This window comes from Theropithecus gelada, chromosome 8, assembly GCF_003255815.1.
Source record: "Theropithecus gelada isolate Dixy chromosome 8, Tgel_1.0, whole genome shotgun sequence".
NCBI lineage: Eukaryota > Metazoa > Chordata > Mammalia > Primates > Cercopithecidae > Theropithecus > Theropithecus gelada.
Genome location: NC_037676.1, coordinates 18,679,603 through 18,703,033, shown reverse-complemented (window position 1 = coordinate 18,703,033; position 23,431 = coordinate 18,679,603). Strand labels below are relative to the sequence as shown.

Here is a 23,431-nt window from a genome sequence, read left to right as displayed (position 1 = left end):
TTAAGATTGTGGGAGAAAGACCCCAAAGGCATTTTAGAGATCTTTGGAACTGTGCCTCCCATTACTGGCCCAGAGATCTAGGAGGGCAGAATGGTTTGGGAATAAGCCTGGGGCATCCTCCATGGGCTCACGGCCCAGGACCACCTTGGGACTCTGCTCTCTGCGTTTCAGTGCAGTGCCCCTCAACTGTGCCAGCCATGGCTCAAGCGGGCCCAGAAGTGGCCTGGCCTCCCACTCTGGAGGGTGGAAGTGGTAAGCCTTGGTGGTGTCTATGTGGTGCAAATTTTGCACTTGTACAGAATGCAAGAGCTATGGGTGCATGACTTCTTCCACCTAAATTTCAAAAGATGTCATGGACAGCCACTTCCAAGATCACAGAACTGTAGGGGCACCAGCCTGGTGGCCTGCAAGCATAAGACTCCAACCCATGATTGCTGCTGGGTGGACTGAGTCCAAAAAGACCATAGGGGTGGGGCTGCCTGATGCCTTGGGGGTCCAATCTCCACTCCAGTGTGCCCAGGATTTTGGACATGGAGTCAAAGGTGGTTTTTCTCCAGCTTTAAGACTTAATATTGTTTTCCATTTTGGGTTTTGGACTTTCATGGGACCTGTTACCCCTTTCTTCTTCCCTGTTGCTTGCTTTTGAAATGGGAATGTCTGTTCTATCCTTGTCCCACCACTGTTTTTGAAAGTAGATAAATTATCCCTTGGTATCCATAAGAGATTGGTTCCAGGACTCCTAATGGCTACCAAACTCCAAGAATGTTCAAGTCCCTTACATAAAATGGCATCGTATTTGCATTTAATCTACACACATCCTTCCATGTACTATAATCATCTCTATCATGCCATGTAAATAGTTGGTATACTGTATTTTTTCTTGTTTGTTTTATTCTTATCGTTGTATTGTTATTTTTATTTTTTTTTCCTCAACATTTTTGATCTGAGGTTGGTTGAATCCAAGGATGTGAAACCTGCGAATACAAAGGGCCAAGTATAATTTGTTTTGATTTCACAGACTCACAGCTGGAGGGAATTTGCCTCAGGATTAATCATACCTTGAATCTCACCCATATCTAATTTAGACAAGACTCTGGATTTTGGACTTTTGAGTTTATACTGGAACCACTTAAGACTTCTTAAACTATTGGGATGGAATGAATGCATTTTGCATTGTGAGAAGGACACGAATTTTGGAGGTCAGGGGTAGAATGCTATGTCTTCCAAAATTTGTGTGTTGGAAACTTAATCCCCAATGCAACAGTGTTGAGAGGTGGAACCTTTAGTAGGCAATGAAGCCCTAGGGGCACCATCTTTATGAGTAGATAAAAACAATTATCACAGGAGTGGGTTAGTTACAAAAGGGGGGAGTTTGGCCCCTTTTTCCTTTCTCTCTCAAATGCCCTTTCTCCATGTGATACCCTTCGGCCGTATGATGACCCAACAAGAGGTCCCTCACCAGATGGCCAAGCAGATGCTGGTGCCATGCTCTGGCACTTCCCAGCTTCCAGCACTGTGATCCAAATACATCTTTTTTCTTTACGAATTACCCAATCTGTGGTAATATGTTACAGCAGCAAAAATAAAACAGACTAAGATAAACTCCAGTTTTTTAATTTATAAAAATGTAGATATTTTTTAGGGTCATTTTGATCTGGGATCCTAAATGGATTAGCCCAGTGTGTGGAATACAGGATACTGTCAGTAAATAAAAAATTCTTTGTACAATTTTAGTAATTATTTTAGTTTAAACCATTTTGGTAGTCACAAAATGTGTAATCCCTCATCCCTTAAAGATTCACTGTTAAAAACAGATGTGGATCCATAGATACATATTCTGGAGCATCTATTTTGCACAAAGTACTGCTAAAATGTAAGCTATAATCAGATCCTAAAGAACAAGCAACATGGATTGAGAAAAATCTGATTCAGGAAATTTCACACCATTTAAAATGATGTCAAGGAGCTGTATCCAGGAGGCTGTAGGCTTCCTAGAGGTGCTTACTTCCACATACTAGATAAACAATTGAGTAGTTTTAATTTTTTTAAGCAATTAAATATAAACGAATGGGTACAGTTTGCAACAGATTGCCACCTGTCCAGATAGCCTACACAAATACACTAAGGTGTGTTTACTTCTACTCCATAGAAGAGAATATTAAAAGCAAACAAGTTGTCAGCCAATAACTAGTCGATTGTTGACTTTTAATTTAATTGTAATTGCCATGGTATTTTCTGTTAGGCTGCATTGTTTTCTCTAGGTGCGGAGAGGGATTAAAAGGGCTGGAGAGATCCAGAGAAACTCACTCTGCTGATCTCAAGCAGTCCCTTATACCGGAGCCATCTGTGCTACCACACTGGGGATGTGGTGTAGTGGAAACGCCTGGAGTTAGAGTGTGAAGGCCTGGACTCCAGTCCTGACACTGTCACTCACCAGTTATGATGATAATAATCAAGACCAGTGCTTGTAGGGCCCTTACTCTGCGACAGGCACTATGCAAAATGCTTGATATGCACTATTTCATTTAAACCTCACAACTGGCCTGTCTGCTATGGCCAGTAGAAATTATGATTATCCCCGTATTTCAGAGATTTCTTTTTTTTTTCTTTTCTTTCTTTCTTTCTTTCTTTCTTTTTTTCTTTTTCTTTTCTTTTTTTTCTTTTTTCTTTTTTTTTTTTTTTTTTGCAGCTGTAAGATTTCATAGAGTGAAAACAGAGCTCCCGTATAATGGGAGGGGACCCAAAGGCGGTTGCCACTGATAGCTGGAATGCCTGGGTTTATATCCCGATCATTGTCCCTCCCCCTGTACTCTCAGGTGATGGATGATTTGATTATTTCTTTATCTCCTGCTTTTAGCCTAATCGGTATTTTAGTGAGCTCTCTTTACTATCTGATTGGTCAGGTGTGAGCTAAGTTACAAGCCCCGTGTTTAAAGGTGAATGCAGTCACCTTCCCCAGCTAGGCTTAGAACTTCTTAGCCAGCCTAGGAAATCTAGCAAGTCCTGTCTCTCAGTCTCCCCTCTCTGAACGGAAAAACCCAGGTGCTATTGGGGAGGTTGACCAATGACCGCTCTAACTGCTTCCTGCTGAATTGGGGCGTACTGGGGTCATGCAGTTGAGATTTCCTCAGGAGGGATGCTTTTGATGTCATCAGCATCAGAGCATGGGCTAGCAGGCCGGTCCAGGGGTCCGCGGTAGATCTTAGTCACGGACTGCACCTGGGGCTCCATTTGAAGAACCATTTGTAGTTTTACAGCTTCGATTCTGGAAGAGACAAACTTAACAAGGAGGTTAAAGATACAGGAATTGAAATGTATAGCCTAAAGTGCAGGGGGAGACATATCCAACAGTTAGTAGGATTTTGACCAAGATTTCATTGAGCCCAGTGAGAGTGGTATTAAATGGGCTTACCAGGCAAGTATGGGTATGGAGGGTCTTCAAAAGCAAACAAGAATTGAGAGTCAGGATGTACAGGGATGTAGAAAAAGACTTCCTTAAGGTCCAGGACTGTTAACCACTCTGCTTCCTCTGGTATTTGGGAAAGCAGAGTATAAGGGTTAGGCACAGCTGGGTATAGAGGGACAACAGCCTCATTGATAATCCTGAGATCTTGCACTAACCTCCACTATCCGTTGGGTTTCTGTACTCCTAAAATTGGAGTATTGCAGGGGCTATTGCATGGTTTTACTAGGCCTGGGACTTTTAGGTCCTTAACAATCTTTTGGAGTCCTTGTTGGGCCTCGGGTCTAAGGGGGTACTGCCTTTGGTAGGGAAAGGAGGCAGAATCCTTTAGTTTAACTTCAGCATTCTTCACTCGTCCATATTGTCCTGTTGCCCAGACTTCAGGATTAATTCCTTCCTCAAGTAGGGGACAACAAATGGGTGTTCCCTCTCCTATGTTCAGGTGTATAATGGCCCCTGCTTTTGCTAGAATGTCTCTCCTTAACAAAGGAGTGGGGCTTTCAGGCATAATTAGAAAGGCATGTGAAAAGAGTAAAGTTCCCCAGTCACAACTCAGTGGCTGAGACAAGTAGCTAGTGACTGCCTGTCCTAGGACCTCTTGGATACTGACAGATCTGAAGGACAGTTGTCCGGGACAGGAAAGTAAGACTAAGAAGGCTTCACCAGCGTCCAGCAGACAGTTAACCTCCTGGCCCTCAATGGTCAAGCATACCCGGGGCTCTGTGAGGGAGATGGCATGGGCTGGCGCTTGCCCCGGGCACCCTCAGTCCTGCTGCTGGATCACCTGGTTAGTGGCTTCTGACTCAGAGGACCTTTGTCCCCTGGGGCAGTGGGCCTTCCCAGTGATTACCTTGACATAAGGGGCATGGACGAGGGTGTGGCTTATTTCTCTTCGGACAATCTTTTTTAAAGTGTCCTTGTAGACGGCACTGGAAGCAAGCCCTATTATGCATTCTACTTGCTCAGCTTTTCCCTTTTCCAGAACCTCCAAAGTCTGCTTGCCTGAGGGCCATGACTAAAGCGGTGGCCTTCTTTTTATCCCGTTTGTCCCGTTCCGCCTGCTCCTCCTGATCTCTCTTATAAAAAACCGAGGTTGCCAAGTACAGTAGGGTTTCTAAGTTTTGCTCCGGGCCTAAGGTGGACTTTTGAAGTTTGTTTCTAATGTCTGCAGCTGACTGAGTGATAAACTCATTCTTTAAGATTAGTTGGCCTTCAACAGAGTCAGGTGACAGGGAGGTATGCTTCCTCAATGCCTCCCTTAGTCCCTCCAGAAAGGCAGTAGGATTTTCTTCCTTTCCCTGTGTTATAGTGGACATCAATGAATAATTTATAGACTTCTTCCTAGTTTTACTTAGTCCTTCTAGCCTGCAAGTTAGCAAATGTCTGCGGCACCAATCTTCATGTTCTGATTCTGCATCCCAGTGAGGGTCTACCCTGGGAACTGCCTGCTGGCCTGTAGGGAATGGTTCTCATTCCTCTGTTGTCATCCTATCGTTGGCCTGACTGAGATACCAGAGATTGCCAAACTCTCAGGCTGCAGTTATGGTGGCACTTCTCTCATTTGGGGTTAGTGTCTGATCCAGCAGTAACATTATACCTCTCCAGAATACGTCTTAAGGGCGTGTTTGCCTTGGGGAGAAACGTTTCCCATCTGAGAAAAGAACACAGGGATGCCAGCACCCCTAGTCATTTTCCAGCGAGCATTAGTCCTAGAGCATCCTCTACGGGCCTAATGCTTATTCCTTTCCAGGATGCGGAACCCCCCGTGGACCTCTGCTTATCGGATTAGTTACTCTCACCCGTGTAGCAGTCCTGCACCTGTTTTCAAACCTTTCTTGAACACAAAGAAAGGGGTCCAGGTGGCCGGATTCTAGTGGTCCTTTACCAGCGTGCCCAACACTGGCTTTGCGCTCAGTGATGAGTTCTAGCGCTGGGCTGGGCAACCCAGTTCCCCATCAAGATGCATTCCCATAAACAACAGGTCTTATATAAATTCATTTCAGAGAGGGTGTAGGTAACCTTTTGAGTCAGGATTAAGATAGTTTTTGCCCACTAGGGCCTTTGTCCTTCTTTTCCTTTGTAGGAATATGCCCTAATTATCGATCTTAAACTTTTGGTTGCCCTGGATTAAGTCCTTTTGGGTATGAAATATGAGAGATGGATCCTGTTTATCCTATGTGCCTTTTTCCTACAAGAAGGAGAACGAGGAGAAAAAGATAGGCTTGCTGGGTTTTTAAGTACTTTAAGGCGTGGCTGAGTGCAAACAGCTAGAACCTTTGAGCAGACCAATTATTAGGCAATTTTCGTAGCTACTTCTACAAGAGTTTCCTTATCAATTACTGAATACCCATTATGGTTTTTTTCTCTCAATCACCCAAGAGTTTCCTTATCAATTACTGAATACCTGTTACGGTTTTTTCCCTCAATCGCCCAGGAGGAACCATCTATCCTCCTATCCTGAAGGGAGTTCCTCCTAGGTCTGGTCAGACCTTTGTATGGTAATTAAGATTTAAATCCCCTGTTAGGAAATCTGCTGGGTTAAGGAAATTTTCAGTGGTTAATGTTAAATCATCTTTTTTAAAACAGAATAGCCCCATACTTTAAGATTTTTGAGTTAGTAAGCTACCCTTTTTTTTTTTTTTTTGGACTTAGGATAGTTATGAACTGGTGAGGTGTGCTCACAATGAGGTTTCCTCCAAAAGTTATTTTTCTACTTTCTTCTGTTAGCAAAGCAGTTGACGCTACAGATTGAATGCATTTGGGCCATCCCTTTATATTTACTCAATTCGCTTTCATGTTGTTGCAGTTCCAATTGTTAAAGTACTGGGTCATCAGTTCTAAGGCCCTGGTCAAGGAGCCAAGGCTTAGAGATTGTATTGCACAGGGTGGGTAAGCTGGGTAGAAATTGGGGGAGGAGAGCATCTTACACAATGGCAGAGCAATTCTCCTAGCCATTTACAAACTTGAGGCCCTGGCAAGGGTGGTGGGGAACGGGTCCCACGTAACTGCCCATGTTGAGAGCTGTATACCTAAATTGGGAGGGAAACCAGGGGCAAGACTCCCTGGGTTCATAGCCTTGGTGCCTAAGGATGCAGTGTAGAGCTTCCTTAGATCCCCTTTGGAGATACAACTTGCTCTAATACTTGGGAGAGGAAGTGAAAGTCTGCAGCATTAGTATCTAGGAGTTACTTCACGCCTTCACAGCCTTCTCTCTAATTATGGTTGGAGCATCCCAGCCCTGATCAAAGTCCAGACTCCTCTTATCCATTCCATCTCCCCTCACCTACTTCATTGGCTACTCCTCATCACCTGTGCTATCTCTGCCTTCTGTGCTAACGTTTAAAGATAGGAGTCCCCCAAGGCTCAGTCCTTGGATCTCTATTCTTTATTTATTCTTTCATAGGCAATCCCATCCATTCGCTTGACTTTAAGAACCATGTGTAAACCAATGTCTCAAATTTCTCTCTCCTTGGAGCTCTAGATTTGTATGTCCTACTGCCTACAGCTCTGCTTGGATATCTAACAGTCACTTCAAACCTCTCGTGTTCCCCCCATGCTCTTGCTTTTCCACCAGTCTTCCCTATCTCCAGCTACCCAATTGATTAACATAAAAACCTAGGTTATCCCTGATTTCTCACTTCGCCTCATCACTCCTGCTACATCTGTACCCAATCCAACAGAAAATGTCACCAACTCTACCTCCAAAACCTCCCATTTTATTCACTTCTCTCCTCCATGACTTCTAATCTGAGACACGATCACTTTTCTCTTAGATTCAGCAAATAGTCTGCCTTCCACTCTTGTCCCATGAACCCATTCTTCTAAGGGACTTTAGAAAATATAAATCCAATTATGTCATTTCCTTCCAAAGCTTCCATTGCTCTTGGAATAAATTCCAGATTCATTTCTAGGACCTTCATTTTGTCACCCTCCGCTTTCCTCTTATGTTTCAGCCACAGAGATATCCTTTCTACTTATAGAGCAAACTAAATGATTTCTTTAAGACCTTTCAATTTGCATTAGGTGCTTTTTATCTTCTGCTTGAAATGCTCTCTTTTGGTTATTAAGGTCTCAGCTTGAATGTCACTTCCCCGGAGAAGCCTTCCCCAACCCTGAAAACCCAGGTAGCCCTTCTGAGTCGCTCTGCCATATCACCACATTCAATTTCCTGCACATAACACTTTTCAAAATTCTCTTTCATGTATATTTGTTTACTTGTTTATTGTATGTCTCCCTGCCCTGGAGTATAAGCTAGCTGAGAACTAGAATTTTGTTCACTGCTGTATTCCCAGACCCCAGAGTACCTGATACATGGTAAAATTTTGTTAAAATGAATGAATGGATGGATGGATGAGACTCAGAGAGGGTGAGTAAATTGTCCAAGGTCACAGAGCTAACAAGTCGTCAAGCCATGATCTGAATGCAAAATTTGGAGCTTTGTGTGTCTCCAAAGCCCACGTTTCCAGAACACTTGCCTCTACTGTCACAAAAAGCCATGTGGTCAGGACTTCAATTTATAAAACAATTTTACACGCATTACCTAATTTGCTCCACACTGTAACCTGGTATGATATAATCGTAGCTTTGCTTTTTCCAGATGTGGAAACTAAGGCTCAGAAAGCTTTAGTAATTAATCCAAGATCCCTCTCAGAGCAATAGAAGGGCAGGTGAATAGCAAAGCAGAAATTAACTTCCCAGGAATTATGTATGGGTATGTGGCACCCAAACATGCCACCTCTGAAGCTCACACTCTCATGCTGATAATCAAGGGTATTTTATACCTGAGAATGGCTCATCAGGGCCATTCATGAGGAATCTAAGAGGGGAGCTGGAAGCACATTAAGTGTACTGAGGCTAGGCCAGGTGCGGTGGCTCACATCTCTAATCCCAGCACTTTGGGAGGCCGAGGCAGGCAGGAGTTCACGACCAGCCTGGGAAACATGATGAGACTCCATCTGTACAAAAAAAAAAGTGTGCTGGTGTTCACCTGTAGTCCCAGCCACTTGGGAGGCTGAGCTGGGAGGATCACTTGAGCCCAGGAGGTCGAGGCTACAGTGGGCTGAGATTATACCACTGCACTCCAGCCTGGGTGACAGAGTGAGACCCTGTCTCAAAAAAAAAAAAAAAAAAAAAGGATTGAGGCTAAACAATACCCTGCTCCTGAAGAAAGGAGAGGTGTGGGGGTCCTATGGCAACTACTGTGGGTTTGCACAAAGATTCCCAAATCATAAAACAAAGTGGTTTGGGGATCTTGGAAGTTACAGGGTTGGATTTCACTGTCTCATAGGAGACAAGGCGTTTTAGAATAAACTGGGCATGTCCTAAGGTAAGGATCTGTGTCTTTCCACAGGTCTAGCTTTCTTGCCTGCCAGCGTGTCCTACCTCATTGGCACCAACCTCTTTGGTGTGTTGGCCAACAAGATGGGTCGGTATGTAGCCTGGGGATCTGGGAAGAACAATAGAAATGTAAGATGGGAGAGCGCCTGTCCCTGATCTTGGAATGACGAACAGCTTCCCCATGGTTGAAAGTTTAGGACAAGTACACACTGATAAAAACTTCCTACCGGGAGGTTGGATGGGTGGTAGGTGGTGAGGGTGGTATGGAGAATGGATAGTCCTGAGCTCTAAGCTGATTGGTATGGAAGAGGCAGTGGATACATGAGGGGCACCCCTTACTTTCCGTCCATTTGCTGTCCAGTTGAAGAGATAAAATAACCACATCAGAGAACAGCTATGAAAAATGCAGTACTTTGGGAAAGTGGTTTTCAAATTATGTTCCATGGAACCCTATGGAGTTCTACAGAGGCACCCCAGAGGCCACTGAGGAGGAAGGGTTGGGGGCCAAGAGGTGTAAGTCTAGATTCTGTCCCTCCACCACAATAAGGACAGCTTTAATTTTATCTTTGGAGTTCAGCACCAAGATTTTAGAAGCACTGGCATAGGACATCAGAGAAGGAAAGAAGTTTGGTACTTTCTGTGGTTTTTGAGACGGACCTCAAGGACCAAATAAAATATGGACAGGTAGGAGGCAGTCTGAGCTGGGCAACAGCAAGAGTTAAGTTTGAGGGCTCTTTCTAAGGAGCAAGTGCCTTCTGAGTCAGCTGATTCCTCCTGTAAGGGAAGGAAGACTGTGTCCCATGGCACCTCCTCTGCCTATAGAAAAAGGTGTGGAGCCAGGGGGGGACAAGGAAAGGGCAGGGAGAGAGCTCACTTGGGTACAAACTGGTCATATGGGGTGCCGTCCTCAGGTCCTAAGGGGTTGCTGGGATTAGGGCTGGTGGAACAGGTCAGCATGGGGGTGATGGGGTACAGGTGGAGGGAGCTCTCCCTTATCGGTGTTTGATGATGGCGCTTTTCTTCCAGGTGGCTGTGTTCCCTAATCGGGATGCTGGCAGTAGGTACCAGCTTGCTCTGTGTAAGTATAAGAAGACCTGGGAGAGGGGAAGGAGAGAGAGAGAGAGAGAGAGAGAGAGAGAGAGAGAGACCGACCCAGACATTTAAAGACGACTTTCCTTTAAAATGAGCAGAGTTGGCTTGGCAAGGACTGTCAGAAAGAGTGTTTCTGAGTAGGCAGGAATTTAGCACTGGGGAGATGCCACCAGCTGCAGTGGCTTTCCATTGAGAGGAAGTGGGAAAGGAGAGGGAGAGGGCTGTAGGGCAGCTGGAGCCAGAGGTCTGAGGCTGTATGTGTGGGCACATGAAGTGATACATGTTGGTGTCCATTTCTGGGAATGGCAAAATGGTGCATTTTGTGACTTCATTTACTCATCCCACCCTGAGAGATCCTCATAAGTCCCCAGGGAACCATCACCTATGCTGCAGTCTCTGGCGCCAGAGGCTTGATAGAATAAGAAAGAAAGAAGGACTTTTCCATTTCCAAGAGTGCCCCTCAAGCTCTCAAAGCCTTCATTTCCTCCTCTCCACAGTGAAGATGAGAAACATACAAATATCCTAGGCTTGAGGGAGAGAAGAACAGGGCTACAAGGCACTGTACACTGTGCTCAAGACCAGCTGGAGGTCCTGAGCAGGTGCATGGGATCCGGGTTCCATGGCAGGTTTGCCACTTTCTATGCATGTGACTTTGAGCAGGTTGCCTCATCTCTGTGTACTCAGCATCCTCATCTGTGTAGAGAGGGTTCTGATAGTGTCCACAGGGTTGTCGAGGTAATCCACATAAACCACAGTGTAGGGCATGTGGTGAGTCCATAGTGAATCTCAGCCAATACTATTGATAAATTATAAACATTTCTTGAGGCATGAACCTGAAAAATTGTTATCAGCCAGTAACATCTAAATAGTATGCTAAACCCTTGAGGGGTGAGTGTCCTGGGGTAGCAGGTTTGAATGACAGGTGCCCAGAAAGGGAGGGGAGGAACCTGCAAAAGAGGGAAGAAAAGGTTTTTGTTGGGGGATTGGGAGGGCAACAGGAATGAGTCTCACAAGCTTTCTGACACGGCACTGAAGCCACACCACCTGCCCTCTCTAGCTTACAGCTAACTGACTTTTGGGGTCTCTTCTCCGTCTTCTTTCTCCAACAGTTACCAAGTTAGAAGTCTAAATAAAACATTTCGGTGATGTCCATAATGGAAAACAGAGGCAACTTTATTTCATGAAGAATGAGGCCAGGAGTGTATGTTTAGGTGGAGGGGGTAGAGGAAGGGGGTAGAGGAAGGGGAGAAGGTATCCATGCAACAGAGGAAGACCCTCATTAGAGCATAATGGAGTCAAGTCTGAGGTCCAAACTTGATCTTGCCATTCATTAGATCTGTAACTTTGGATACAGCAATAAACACAATGGCGCTGGTCAAGTTTTCACATCCTTAAAATGGAGGTATGGATTCTTTTCAGTGAGGAAGTATGAGAGTGCAGGAGGATGATGTATGTGGCCAATAGTGCACTCTGAATAAATGCATTTCATGTGAAAACTCTTTGAACCTTGCTCCCACCTGACCCCTCTGGAGTCCTGATGACTCTTCCTCCTTCCTCTTGCAGGTTCCTCTGGCTCACAATATTTTTGGTCTCATTGGCCCCAATGCAGGGCTTGGCCTTGCCATAGGTAAGAAGTACCCTCGAAGAAAACGAGAAGCCCCTGAATGTTGGCTTTGGGTCTGTTGCCTTTCCTCCCCCTTTTCTCATCAGAGGAGGTAGGTGGAGAGGCAGAAGGAGGAGGAGGGCAGCTGGCAGGGGTGTGGAGAGATGAGCTCGTAATTCCCACCTGGAACAGATATGGGTCCGAGGGAGAAGACAACAAGCAAAGCGAGTGGATTAAATGGAGGAGCAGAGGAGGGATGGTACTGACTATGGGTGGTGCTGACTGTGTCCTGTTTGCTCTGGCCACAGGCATGGTGGATTCCTCTATGATGCCCATCATGGGGCACCTGGTGGATCTACGCCACACCTCGGTGTATGGGAGTGTCTATGCCATCGCCGATGTGGCTTTTTGCATGGGCTTTGCTATAGGTATGTTGGCAGGACCTGGTGTCTCACTTTCCCCTATCTACTGTTTTCCAGCTGGAAGTGCAGCCAGGAAGCTATCCTCCTAGGGTTCTGGAGATCTGTGATCCTGAGACATCCTCTGGGTCACCCACTGCCCCTAGCATAGCATCTTACATGGAGGACGCTCCATATGGAGGCTCCATAGACACTTGTGACTTTCATATATCCCTCCCAGGTCCATCCACCGGGGGTGCCATTGTACAGGCCATCGGTTTCCCCTGGCTCATGGTCATCATTGGGGTCGTCAACATCGTCTATGCTCCACTCTGTTACTACCTGCGGAGTCCCCCAGCCAAGGAGGAGAAGCTTGTAAGGAGCGCCGACTGCTTAAAAAAAAAAAAAAATTCACTTCTGTTTCTTTCCATCATCTCTCTCATTCCCTTTCATCCTAGGCTTTTATTTCCTCCCTCTGTTGCTCTATTAATATTCTCTCTGCTTTGCCATGTTTCCCAATCCCCTTTCATCTTCATATTTCTTTTGTGCACTTCCTTAATTTCCCTTCTCTAAGTCACCACTTCCTCTCTTTCTGGGGCTATCAGGAAGGGTCTGCGGTAGAGAAGGGAAATGGGGGCAGAAGACCATCAAAGACATCCTGTAGTTACTGTTCCAAACTTGCTAGTTACTAGCAAGATGTGAATTACCAAGTTATCTCCCTCATAAGTGGGCAGAATTCCATTGGCACATCCATTCATCCTCTCACTCACTCTATCCTTATCAGGTCTTTTTTTTTTTTTGAGATGGAGTTTCACTCTTGTTGCCCAGGCTGGAGTGTAATGGCGTGATCTCGGCTCACCACAAGCGCCGCCTCCCAGGTTCAAGCAATTCTCCTGCCTCGGCCTCCCAAGTAGCTGGGATTACAGGCATGCACCACCATGTCTGGCTGATTTTTTGTATGTTTAGTAGAGATGGAGTTTCTCCATGTTGCTCAGCAGGTCACCTTTTTAAAAGTACAAAAATCCCAGGGAAGAGATCCATACCATAGGATTTTCTTTAATAAAGCACTTCCCTCTTACTGCAGCACAGACATCCTGAGAGCCTGATGGGTTTGGGATGGCGACAGAGGCTGCTCAAGGGAACAAAAGAAGACAGGAAGGTGTGATAGGGAATGATGTTGATTCCATTTGTCTTCCTGCTGTAACTTCCACTACCACCGTTAGATTCAGTTAAAAGCATATGAGATATTTGTCCTGACAAGGGTTGATATATTGGGTACCTTGGGAGGCTGGTGCATGCACAGGCAGGGGGTCCTGTGCATGTTTCTTGAGTACTTAGCAATGCCAGACTTGGATGAACTACTGGGAGAACAGAATGGGGAGACTGGTGGGGAAAAAAAAAAAAAACCAAAAAAAAAAACCAAAAAAAACCCACCATGTGCAGTGGCTTCTCTTCTTGCCTCTCTCTGCAGGCTATTCTGAGTCAGGACTGCCCCATGGAGACCCGAATGTACGCAACCCAGAAGCCCACGAAGGAATTTCCCCTGGGGGAGGATAGTGATGACGAGCCTGACCATGAGGAGTAGCTGCAGAAAGTGCTCCCTGAATTCATGACGCCTCAGTGACCACCTCTTTCCCTGGGACCAGATCACCATGGCTGAGCGCACAGCTCAGCGGGCTTCACATACCTCTTCCTGGGAATCTTCTTTCCTCCCCTCCCATGGACACTGTCCCTGATACTCTTCTCACCTGTGTAACCCGTAGCTCTCCCTCTACGCCTTGGTGCTGCAGCGGCCCAACTTTTATGGCAAGACAGAGTGATGTACGTTCCCCCTGCTGTGAGGGTGATTAAACTTGAGCTGCGACGGGTTCTGCAAGGGGTGACTCATTGTGTGGAGGTGGTAGTGAGCAATGTGCCCCTGAAACCAGTGGAGTGACTGACAAGCCTCGCTTATCTGTTGCCTGATTTTCTCTGGCGTAGTCCCAACAGATTGGAAGAGTGTTACCCTCTGTTCCTCAACATGTTCCTTCCTGGGGTATCCCAGCTGAGTTGAGAAAATGTTCTCAGCATTGTCCTGCTGCCAAGTGCCAGCTTGAAGAGGTTTTTTTTTTTTTTTGCATTTTTCTTTAATAAAGTGAGCGATTTTTCTGTGGCTACATCTACAGCTGCTAAAAGGGCTTTACCCTCAGTGAAAAGCATCTTCTATTTTCATTATCATTGGGAAAGAGGAGGAGCCCATTTCTCTTCTGTTGGAGTTATCGACATTCTCCTGTCCTCCCTGTGTGTTCCTACGTTTTCTGAACTTCTTAGACTCTTAGAAACAAAAGTAGAAGACAGACAGAAAAAATAATTGATTAGACCCATGATTTCTTGGGAAGAAGTGAAAAGAAACTGCCTTGAAATCCCTCCCAGTTGTAGATTTCCTAATAGGAGGAGTGTAATGAGACATTGTTCATACTTGCTAATAAATACATTATTGCCTAATTCAGACCTGATAAACTAGATGTCGTTTTATAGCACGAGAGTATTGGGCAAATAGAGCAAATACTATAAATATTATCATATTTTGCTACCTTTTTGAAACACTGATTGGGTGATGGGATTTCAAAGAGGTGGGAGACATGGCACCCACCTAAGTAGCTCCCCATCTATTTGGACACACAGGGTATGATAGTATAAAAAATGATTGATGCTGCAAGTTAGTATACATTCTGTGTTCAAGTACAACGAGGTGGGATGTTCACAGGCTGGGTAGGAAATAATGGCAGAGATAGAGGTAGAAGCAGATGGAGAGACCCACAGAGACAGGCTTTGGGATGCCTGGATATCAGATTGGGGTTTTCAGACTCTATCTGGAATGACACCTGGCTCTGATTTTTGCACTGCTCTGTAGGAGTCTGCTGGCTACAACACAAACCCTGAATCACCAGAGCACATTCAAGCTGAACCTTTCAATGAATCTTTATCATGCACACGGTAGATACCTGACTTACAGACATGTTTTTAGGGGGCTGGCATTAACTAGACTCACCTGATTTCCAAAACCAGATGCATTATATTCATCTTCGGTCAGGATGACATCTTTCTCAGATTTTGAAGGAGCCCAAAGGTGAAATTAGAAAATTGTTTGTCGAAATATATAAACTGTAAGTACACATGCAGAGTGAGTGAAGGACCACTGGGATGCCTTACACAGGTGGGAGTGGGGTGGGGCGGGATGCGGAGCTCTGGCAATGACAGTCTGCTGACTCTGACATTCACCTGGGGCAGGGTTTATAACAAAGACTGGGTTTGTTACAGAAATGAACGCATTTAAACAATGGGAACAATTTTTTTTCAGAGAAACTGATTCCTGGCTTGCCAGCTAACATTGTTTGAACAATATGCAAAGATGTGGATAAAGGGAAGCTAATGGATACAATTCGAGACTTTTTTTTTTTTTTTTTTTTGAGACGGAGTCTCGCTCTGTCGCCCAGGCTGGAGTGCAGTGGCGCGATCTGGGCTCACTGCAAGCTCCGCCTCCTGGGTTCCCACCATTCTCCTGGCTCAGCCTCCCGTAGCTGGGACTACAGGCGCCCACAACCGCGCCCGGCTAATTTTTTGTATTTTTAGCAGAGACGGGGTTTCACCGTGGTCTCGATCTCGTGACCTTGTGATCCGGCCGCCTCGGCCTCCCAAAGTGGTGGGACTTTTAAAACAATTCTCGACAAGGGTAAACACCAGGTCAGGCACAGTGGCTCACGCCCATAATCCCAGCACTTTGGGAGGCCGAGGCAAGAGGATCACTTGAGCCCAGGAGTTCGAGACCAGCCTGGGCAGCATGGTGAAACTCCTTCTCTACAAAAAATTGAAAAATTAGCCAGGCATAATGGTGTGTTCCTGTAGTCTCAGATTCTCAAAGGGCTGAGGCAGGAGAATCACTTGAGCCTGGGAAGTGGAGTCTGCACTGGGCCATGATCGTGTGACTGCATTCCAGCCTGGGCAACAGAGCAGGATCCTGTCTCAAAAAAAAAAAAAAAAAAAAAAAAAAAAAAAAAAAAAAAAACAGTCAACACCTAACACTATAAAGTAAGTCAGGGAACTTTTTAAAATTATAGACCAGAGGTAGGTTAAAGATCATAAATGTAGCCTATATATGGAAGAGTATGAAAAGGAGAATTCCACAAAAATAGGAAATGGAATTAGCCTTTATTAGTGGCCTTATAAAGAAGGCCACTATTGTAAAGAAGAGAATGCATGGTCAATTTCCCATATTCACAGGTCAGATGAACTTCTTCTAACAATGAAAATGCCACACAGCAAGGATGAGCCACCAGAAATTTTCTATGAAAGTGTCATAGAATGGCACTCCACTCCACTGTGGGGCAGTTGAAGAGATGCATTTTTCCCTGGTGAAAGGGAGGAGGTGCAGAGACTATAAAACTCTTTATAGAAAGATGGGCTTTCTAACACCAATTACCATGTAGCAAAGAAGACAGTGCAACTAATGAGCCATGGTGCTCAATAAGCTAGGAAAATGTTGGAGTTTATCAGAGCATTAGAAACAAATCAGAAGACACATCGTTTCCCAAGTGCAAAAGCAGGAGAAGTATGGCAGTTCCACACTAGAGTGGCAGCTACAGAACCTTAAATTAAGCAGAAATGCAGAGAGCGCATGGGATGATGAATGGGTGGCAGAAACAGCAGTGTGGCAAGTGACAGGAAAGTTCTTATGGGGAGGGAACCAAACTCAAGGGGATTAAGGTATTAATCCTATTAAGGTGGCCTACACCTTTAAGAAGGCCTGTTGTGATGGCCACAGTCTCAGAACACCACTGGAGGAAGCCTGAAATCACTAGAGGGCTAACTCTAGGGTGAATATTAGGAAATAGTTTCCCCCACTGTGTTGTCTTACATATGGAATTAATTTTTCCAAGGTAAAGCCTAAACTACCTAAAATCATTTTTTAAAAAAATTTTAGAGACAGGGTCTCGCTCTGTCACCCAGACTGGGGTGCAATGGTGCAGTCATGGCTCACTGCAGCCTCCGCCTCCTGGGCTCAACCCACCTCAGCCTTCTGAGACTAGCTGCGACTACAGGCACATGCCATCACACCTAGTTTATTTATTTATTTTTTAAATTGTTATTACTTTTTGTAGAGACAGGGTTTTGCTTTGTTGCCCAGCCTTAAATAAATTTACTAGTAATTTAGCTCCCTATTCCTGGAGGCAGCTCTGTAATGGTTGTAGGAGTCAGTCCTCTGAGGCTTATTTGAAGAAAGGGCGGTGCAGCCCTTCCACACACCTTCCCTGGATGTGTGGCCGATTCTCTGCAGGCTTTGACACCCCATGGCTGCTGCAGTACACAATTCAGTTCTGCTGAGCTCACCGCTACAGTTTCGTGTATGGGACAGGATAATGTTCTCTGCAGCAAGGCAGGATTGGAGCATGGTGGCTTTGGTACACAGCGCTCTCTGCTGTTGCTGGGAGGGGCTGAAGAGAGAAATGGTCAAGTCACAAGGTGGTTGAGGGAGGACCAGATCAGGAATAAACAGACCTAATCCTGAGGTCCTAGCCTAGTTATGACATTAACTAGCTGTGTGACCTGGGACAAGTCATTTCACGTCTCTGGGCTTTGGCATCCACTTCTGTAGCTCTGGCTTTCTGGGGCTCCATCTGCCACTGGCCCATTTTGGGATGGCCTTCTGTGAGCCCAGGAGCAGGACCTGAGCGAGGAACCAAAGACAAATCTGAGCAGTCACACAAAGCTGAGAGCCAGCATCACCCCAGAAACACAAACGTCATGTCAGGTTTTCATTTGTTGCTATCAAGAAATTATTAGAAGTAAAGTGTGTTGTGTTCCCCTCCACTCCTCCTTGCCCTCCTTGTTGTCCTCCTCTCCTTGTCTTCTTCCTCCTCCTCCCCTCCCCTCCCCCTCCCTGTCCCTCCTCCCCCCCCTCGTCTCCTCTCCCTCTCTGTCCCTCCTCTTCCTCTCCCTCCCCCTTCCCCTCCCTTTCCCACCTCTTCCTCTCCCTCCCTTCCCCCTCCCTTTCCCTCCTCTTCCTCTCCCTCCCTTCCCCCTCCCCGTCCCTTTCCTCTTCCTCTCCCTCCCACTCACTCTCCCCCTCCCTTTCCCTCCTCTTCCTCTCCCTCCCACTCCCTCTCCTCCTCCCCCCACTTCTCCTCCTCCACTTTGTCCTCCTCTCCTCCTCCCTGCTTCTTCTTCCCCTTTTTTCTTTCTTCTTCTGGAGAATGAAGAGTACAGTGTTAGAGGCATGAGCGTGTTCAAGGTCTTTTAGGATTTGTCATCCAAATTGAGTCATTATGTGGTCTCTGGAAATCATAAGGGAGAAGAGTGCATTTTGGGGATCATACTCTGCTTGTTTTGACTACTGACCGTAGGTCAGTAATTGACAATTTTTCTTCTATTCTTTCTTTTTTTTTTTTTTTTGAGACAGGGTCTTGCTCTGTCGCCCAGGCTGGAGTGCAGTGGCACGATCTCGGCTCACTGCAACATCTGCCTCTCACGTTCAAGCAATTCTCCTGCATCACTGTCCCAAGGGGTAGTTGGATTACAAGGCATGTGCCACCATGCCTGGCTGATTTTTTGTATTTTTAATAGAGACAGGGTTCACCACGCTGGCCAGGCTGGTCTCAAATGCCTGAGCTCAGGCAATCCACCCGCCTTGGCCCCCCAGAGTACTGGGATTACAAGCGTGAGCCACCGCACCCAGCCAGCAATTATACCTATTAGGTAGAATTAGGGTGTGCTGAGGGGCAGCTGATCAGGGTGCAGGTCACAACAGGTTGCTGAACAAATCATCACAGGAAAGCAGGAAGTTTTGTGTGTTCAGGTGTTACTCAATGTGCAGGTGGCCTGGTGCTCAAAGTAGGCTGCCATGATATTCATGGAATGACAGGGAGCAGGTGGGGGAGCAGTGTTACAGTGTTGCAAAGCAAAGTCCTCTGGGGCATCTCCACCACATAGAAACAATGTGACAGTGAAAACTTTCTTATTTGTAACATGAGAATAACAATGACAGGGTTGTAACAGGAGTGTAATTAAGATGAATGAGGTAATAAGATATAGAGAAAGAACATACTTTATCAACCATAAAACCCTATTTAAGACCAGGTGCGGGCCGGGCGCGGTGGCTCAAGCCTGTAATCCCAGCACTTTGGGAGGCCGAGACGGGCGGATCACGAGGTCAGGAGATCGAGACCATCCTGGCTAACACGGTGAAACCCCGTCTCTACTAAAAATACAAAAAAAAAAAAAAAACTAGCCGGGCGAGGTGACGGGCGCCTGTAGTCCCAGCTACTCGGGAGGCTGAGGCAGGAGAATGGCGGGAACCCGGGAGGCGGAGCTTGCAGTGAGCTGAGATGCGGCCACTGCACTCCAGCCTGGGTGACAGAGCCAGAGTCTGTCTCAAAAAAAAAAAAAAAAAAAAAAAAAAGACCAGGTGCAGTGGCTCATACCTGTAATCCCAACACTTTGGGAGGCTGGGGAGGGCAGATCACCTGAGGTCACGAGTTTGAGACCAGCCTGGCCAACATGGAGAAACCCCATCTCTACTAAAAATACAAAAAAATCAGCTGAGTGTGGTGGCACACACCAGTAACTCAGGAGGCTGAGGCAGGAGAATCATTTGAACCTGGGAGGTGGAGGTGGCTGGGAGCCAGGATCACACCACTGAACTCCAGCCTTGGCAACAGAGTGAGACTCTGCCTAAAAAAAAAAAAAAAAAAAAAAATCCTGTTTAAGTGCTACTTTCTTTTATCAGTGAATTCAATTATCTTATCCCACAGAAGAGGAAACAGATGAGATGGGTCTCACTACGTTGCCCAGGCTGGTCTTGAACTCCTGGGCTCAAGAGATTCTTCCATCTTGGCCTCCCAAAGTAATGGGATTATAGGAATGAACCACTGCCACCAGCCAAAAGCCATTTTTTGATAACAGCTTTATTGAGATACAATTCACATGCCATACAATTCATCCATTTAAAGTGTACTATTCAGTGGCTGTAAGTATAGTCACAGGACTGTGCAACCATCACCACTATAAATTTTATATTTTCATCAGCCCAGAAACAAATTCTGTGCCCATTAACTATCCCTGAGTTTTCTTTCATCACCCTCCAGTCCCAGGTAACCATTAATCTTTCTCTCTCTATAGATCTGCCTATTCTGGATGCTTGATATAAATGGAATCATACAATATGTGGTCTTTTGAGACTGGCTTGTTTCACTAAGCATGTTTTCAAGGTTTATCTGTATTAAGTAATCCCACACCTGGGATTAAGTAAACATAAAAAAAACTTAAAAGTTCATCTGTGTTGTGGTATGTATCAGTACCTCGTTTCTTTTAATTACTAAATAATGTCCCATTATATGAATATATTACATCTCATTTATTCATCTTATTTCATTCATCAGCCCATGGACGTTTGGGTCGTGTTCACCTTTGGGCTATTATGAATAATGGTGCTCTAAATATTTATGTACAAGTTTTTGTATGGGCACAGGTTCTCATTTCTCCTGGGTATATACCTAGGAGTAAAAAACTGTTGGGTGCTATGACAACTTGATGTTAAAACTCTGAGGAACTGCCAGACTGTTTTCCAAAGTAGCTGCACCATTTTATATTTCCACAGGCGGTGGATGAAAGTTCCAGTTTCTCCACATCCTTGCCAATGTTTGTTATTGTCTGTCTTTTTAATTATACCCATCCTAGGGGGTGCAAAACGGTCGCTTGTGGTTTCGATTTGAATTTTTCTGATGATCAATAATATTGAGCATCTTTTCTTGTACTTATTGACCATGTATATATTTTCTTTATGGAAATGTCTATTCAGAGCCTTTGTCCATTTTTTAAAAAGTGGTTGTCTTGGCCAGGCTTGGTGGCTCGCGCCTGTAATCCCAGCACTTTGGAAGGCCGAGGAGGATGGATCACAAGGTCAGGAATTCAAGACCAGCCTGGCCAACATGGTGAAACTCCATCTCTACTAATAATAGAAATATTAGCCAGGGGTGGTGGCGTGTGCCTGTAGTCCCAGCTACTCAGGAGACTGAGGCAGGAGAATTGCTTGAACCCGGGAGGCGGAGGTTGCAGTGAGCTGAGATTGTGCCAGTGCACTCCAGCCTGGGTGACAGAATGAGACTCCATCAAAAAAAAAAAAAAAAAAAAAAAAAAGTTGTCTTTTTATTATTGAATTGTAAGAATTTTAAAATATATATTCTCCATACAAATTCTTTATCAGATATGTGGTCTGCAAATATTTTCTCCCATTTTGTGTGTTGTCTTTTTGCTTTCTTGATGGTGTCCTTTGGAGCACACATGGTTTTAGTTTTGATGAAGTCCTCCATGTGTCTATTTTTTCTTACTGCTTATGCTTCTGGCATGACATCTAACAACCCGTTGCCTACCCCATGGTCATGAAGATGTACACTTACGCTTTCCTCTAAGAGTTTTTAGGTTTAGCTCTTACATTTTCATATTTGATCCATTTGTATTAGTTTTTGTATATGGTGGGAGGTAGAGACCCAATTTCATTCTTTTACGCGTAGATATCCAGTTGCCCCAGCACCACTTATTGAAAAGACGATTCTTTCCCCATTGCATTTACTTGCATCGTTTCTGAAAGTCAATTGACTATAAATGTAAACATTTATTTCTGGATTCTCAATTCAGTTCTAGTCATCTATCTGTCAGCCTTTCTGTTTCTGCTACTATCTCATGTCTTAATGTAACTGTCTAGTAAGTTTTAAAATCACATCGTTAAAAAGTAATAATACCTCAAGTATATGACAGAAAACAGCAGGCTTTTCTGTCATCTTTTCCCACTCCCGAATCCTGTCCTCCACTTTCACACTTTTATCTATTTTATTATTTTTACTTTTTTACATCTACAAAGTCTGCTTACTCAGTTCTTTCTTGATTTGCCTTTTTTTTTTTTTTTTTTGGTCATACCTATTGTCTTTCTTTAATGATAGGTGGAGATTGAGTATCTTTACTGGCTTCTTCCCGTCCTTCAACCTTCAAACTTAATTATTTCATTATTTAGTCACTTAAGTATTTGCATTATAACGACCTTATTAGCAATGCTTGCTGCAGAACCAGGGATGGTGTCTGATTTCACCACCTTGCTCTATATTTTGTTGTTGGTGAAGCTGATGATATCTACTTTGCTGTTTCTGGAGTTGCTTTGTTTACTTCATTTTCCAGATTGCTCTCACCCATTCTTCTCAAGTCCACTAACTGTTTTATGAAGCCTCTTGACTATTCGTTTCTGAGCATAGCAGGTCATCTATTGGCTTGATTTGTTTCCAGCCCTGTGTCCTTTGGATTCATTCTCAAAGCCACCTGCATGGGCTTTGGGCTGGTTTTTCTTGTGTGGTTCTCCTAAACTGGACTCTAGTTTCCTGGAATTGGTTTCTTGTTCTTGGTACATTTTCATCTTCTGGTGGAGTATGTCCTCCAATAATTCCTCCGATGGGTGCAAGAGCGGCATATAATCTGAGACATCAGATGTGTGTGAAAATGTCCTACTTGACTGATAATTGCATGGGTGCAGAATTCTGAGCTGAATATTATTTTCCCTCATATATCCAATGCTTGTTCTTTGGACACGGTCTCAGCATTGCTGTTGAGAAGCCCTGTGCCATTTGATTCTCCATGTTTTGAATGAGGTCTTTGGTTGCTTTTAGCTACTGGAATCTTATTCCAGGTCTTTAGAAATTTCACAACAATAAGTATTTGTTGGGGTCTTTTTTATTCATCGTGCTGCACGCCCAGTGGGCCCTCTCAATCTGGAAATTCATGTTGTCTGTTCTGGCAATTTTATTGTACTATTATCTTTGATTGTGCTACATCTTTGCTTTCTTTCAGAAATCCTATAGGCTGGATGTTGGATTGATTGATTAATATTTCCTTTTCCTACTATTCAATCATTTTAACTTATTTTATTCCACTCTCTAAGAGACTTTTTCAATTCTACATTTAGCTGTTCTTCAGATTTTTTTTTCAGCTATCGTAATTTAATTTATAAGAGCTCTCGGAATTTCCTCATGGCCTCCTAATCTCATTTTATGGTTGAGATATTTTTTCTCTCTCTGAGGGTGGGTCAAGCTATTTTTTCTCCATACGTTTATGTTTCTTCAGTTCCAATCTTTTTTTTTTTTTTGAGATGAAGTCTGCCTCTGTCACCCAGGCTGGAGTGCAGTGGTGCAATCTTGGCTCACCGCAACCTCTGCCTCTGGATTCAAGCAATTCTCTGCCTCAGCCTCCTGAGTAGCTGGGATTACAAGTGCCCGCCACCACGCCTGGCTAATTTTTGTATTTTTTTAATACAGATGGGGTTTCACCACGTTGGCCAGGCTGGTCTTGAACTCTTGACCTCATGACCCACCTGCCTTGGCCTCTCAAAGAGCTGGGATTACAGGCGTGAGCCACTGCGCTCAGCCCTCAGTTCCAATCTTTGCTTGTTTTGAGCTCTTTCACTCTGAGACTGTCTTCAAATATCTTGCATGCATTGTAAAGCTTCTGGAAGTCTACATGCAA

The 23,431-nt window shown here is 44.8% G+C and overlaps 1 protein-coding gene across 3 annotated transcripts in view; it reads left to right on the top strand.

The window, feature by feature from the left end:
• SLC18A1 (solute carrier family 18 member A1) overlaps nucleotides 1-14,381 on the top strand; it is a 35,380-nt gene extending 20,999 nt beyond the window's left edge. For all 3 annotated transcript variants that reach the window (XM_025394495.1, XM_025394497.1, XM_025394496.1), the window contains 6 exons: nucleotides 8,814-8,892; nucleotides 9,827-9,878; nucleotides 11,456-11,519; nucleotides 11,804-11,923; nucleotides 12,135-12,268; nucleotides 13,365-14,381. In XM_025394495.1, the coding sequence (XP_025250280.1) occupies nucleotides 8,814-8,892; nucleotides 9,827-9,878; nucleotides 11,456-11,519; nucleotides 11,804-11,923; nucleotides 12,135-12,268; nucleotides 13,365-13,478 (563 nt within the window). In that variant the 3' untranslated portion in view covers nucleotides 13,479-14,381. The remainder of the gene's footprint in view (nucleotides 1-8,813; nucleotides 8,893-9,826; nucleotides 9,879-11,455; nucleotides 11,520-11,803; nucleotides 11,924-12,134; nucleotides 12,269-13,364) is intronic.
• The last annotated feature ends 9,050 nt before the right edge of the window (nucleotides 14,382-23,431 follow it).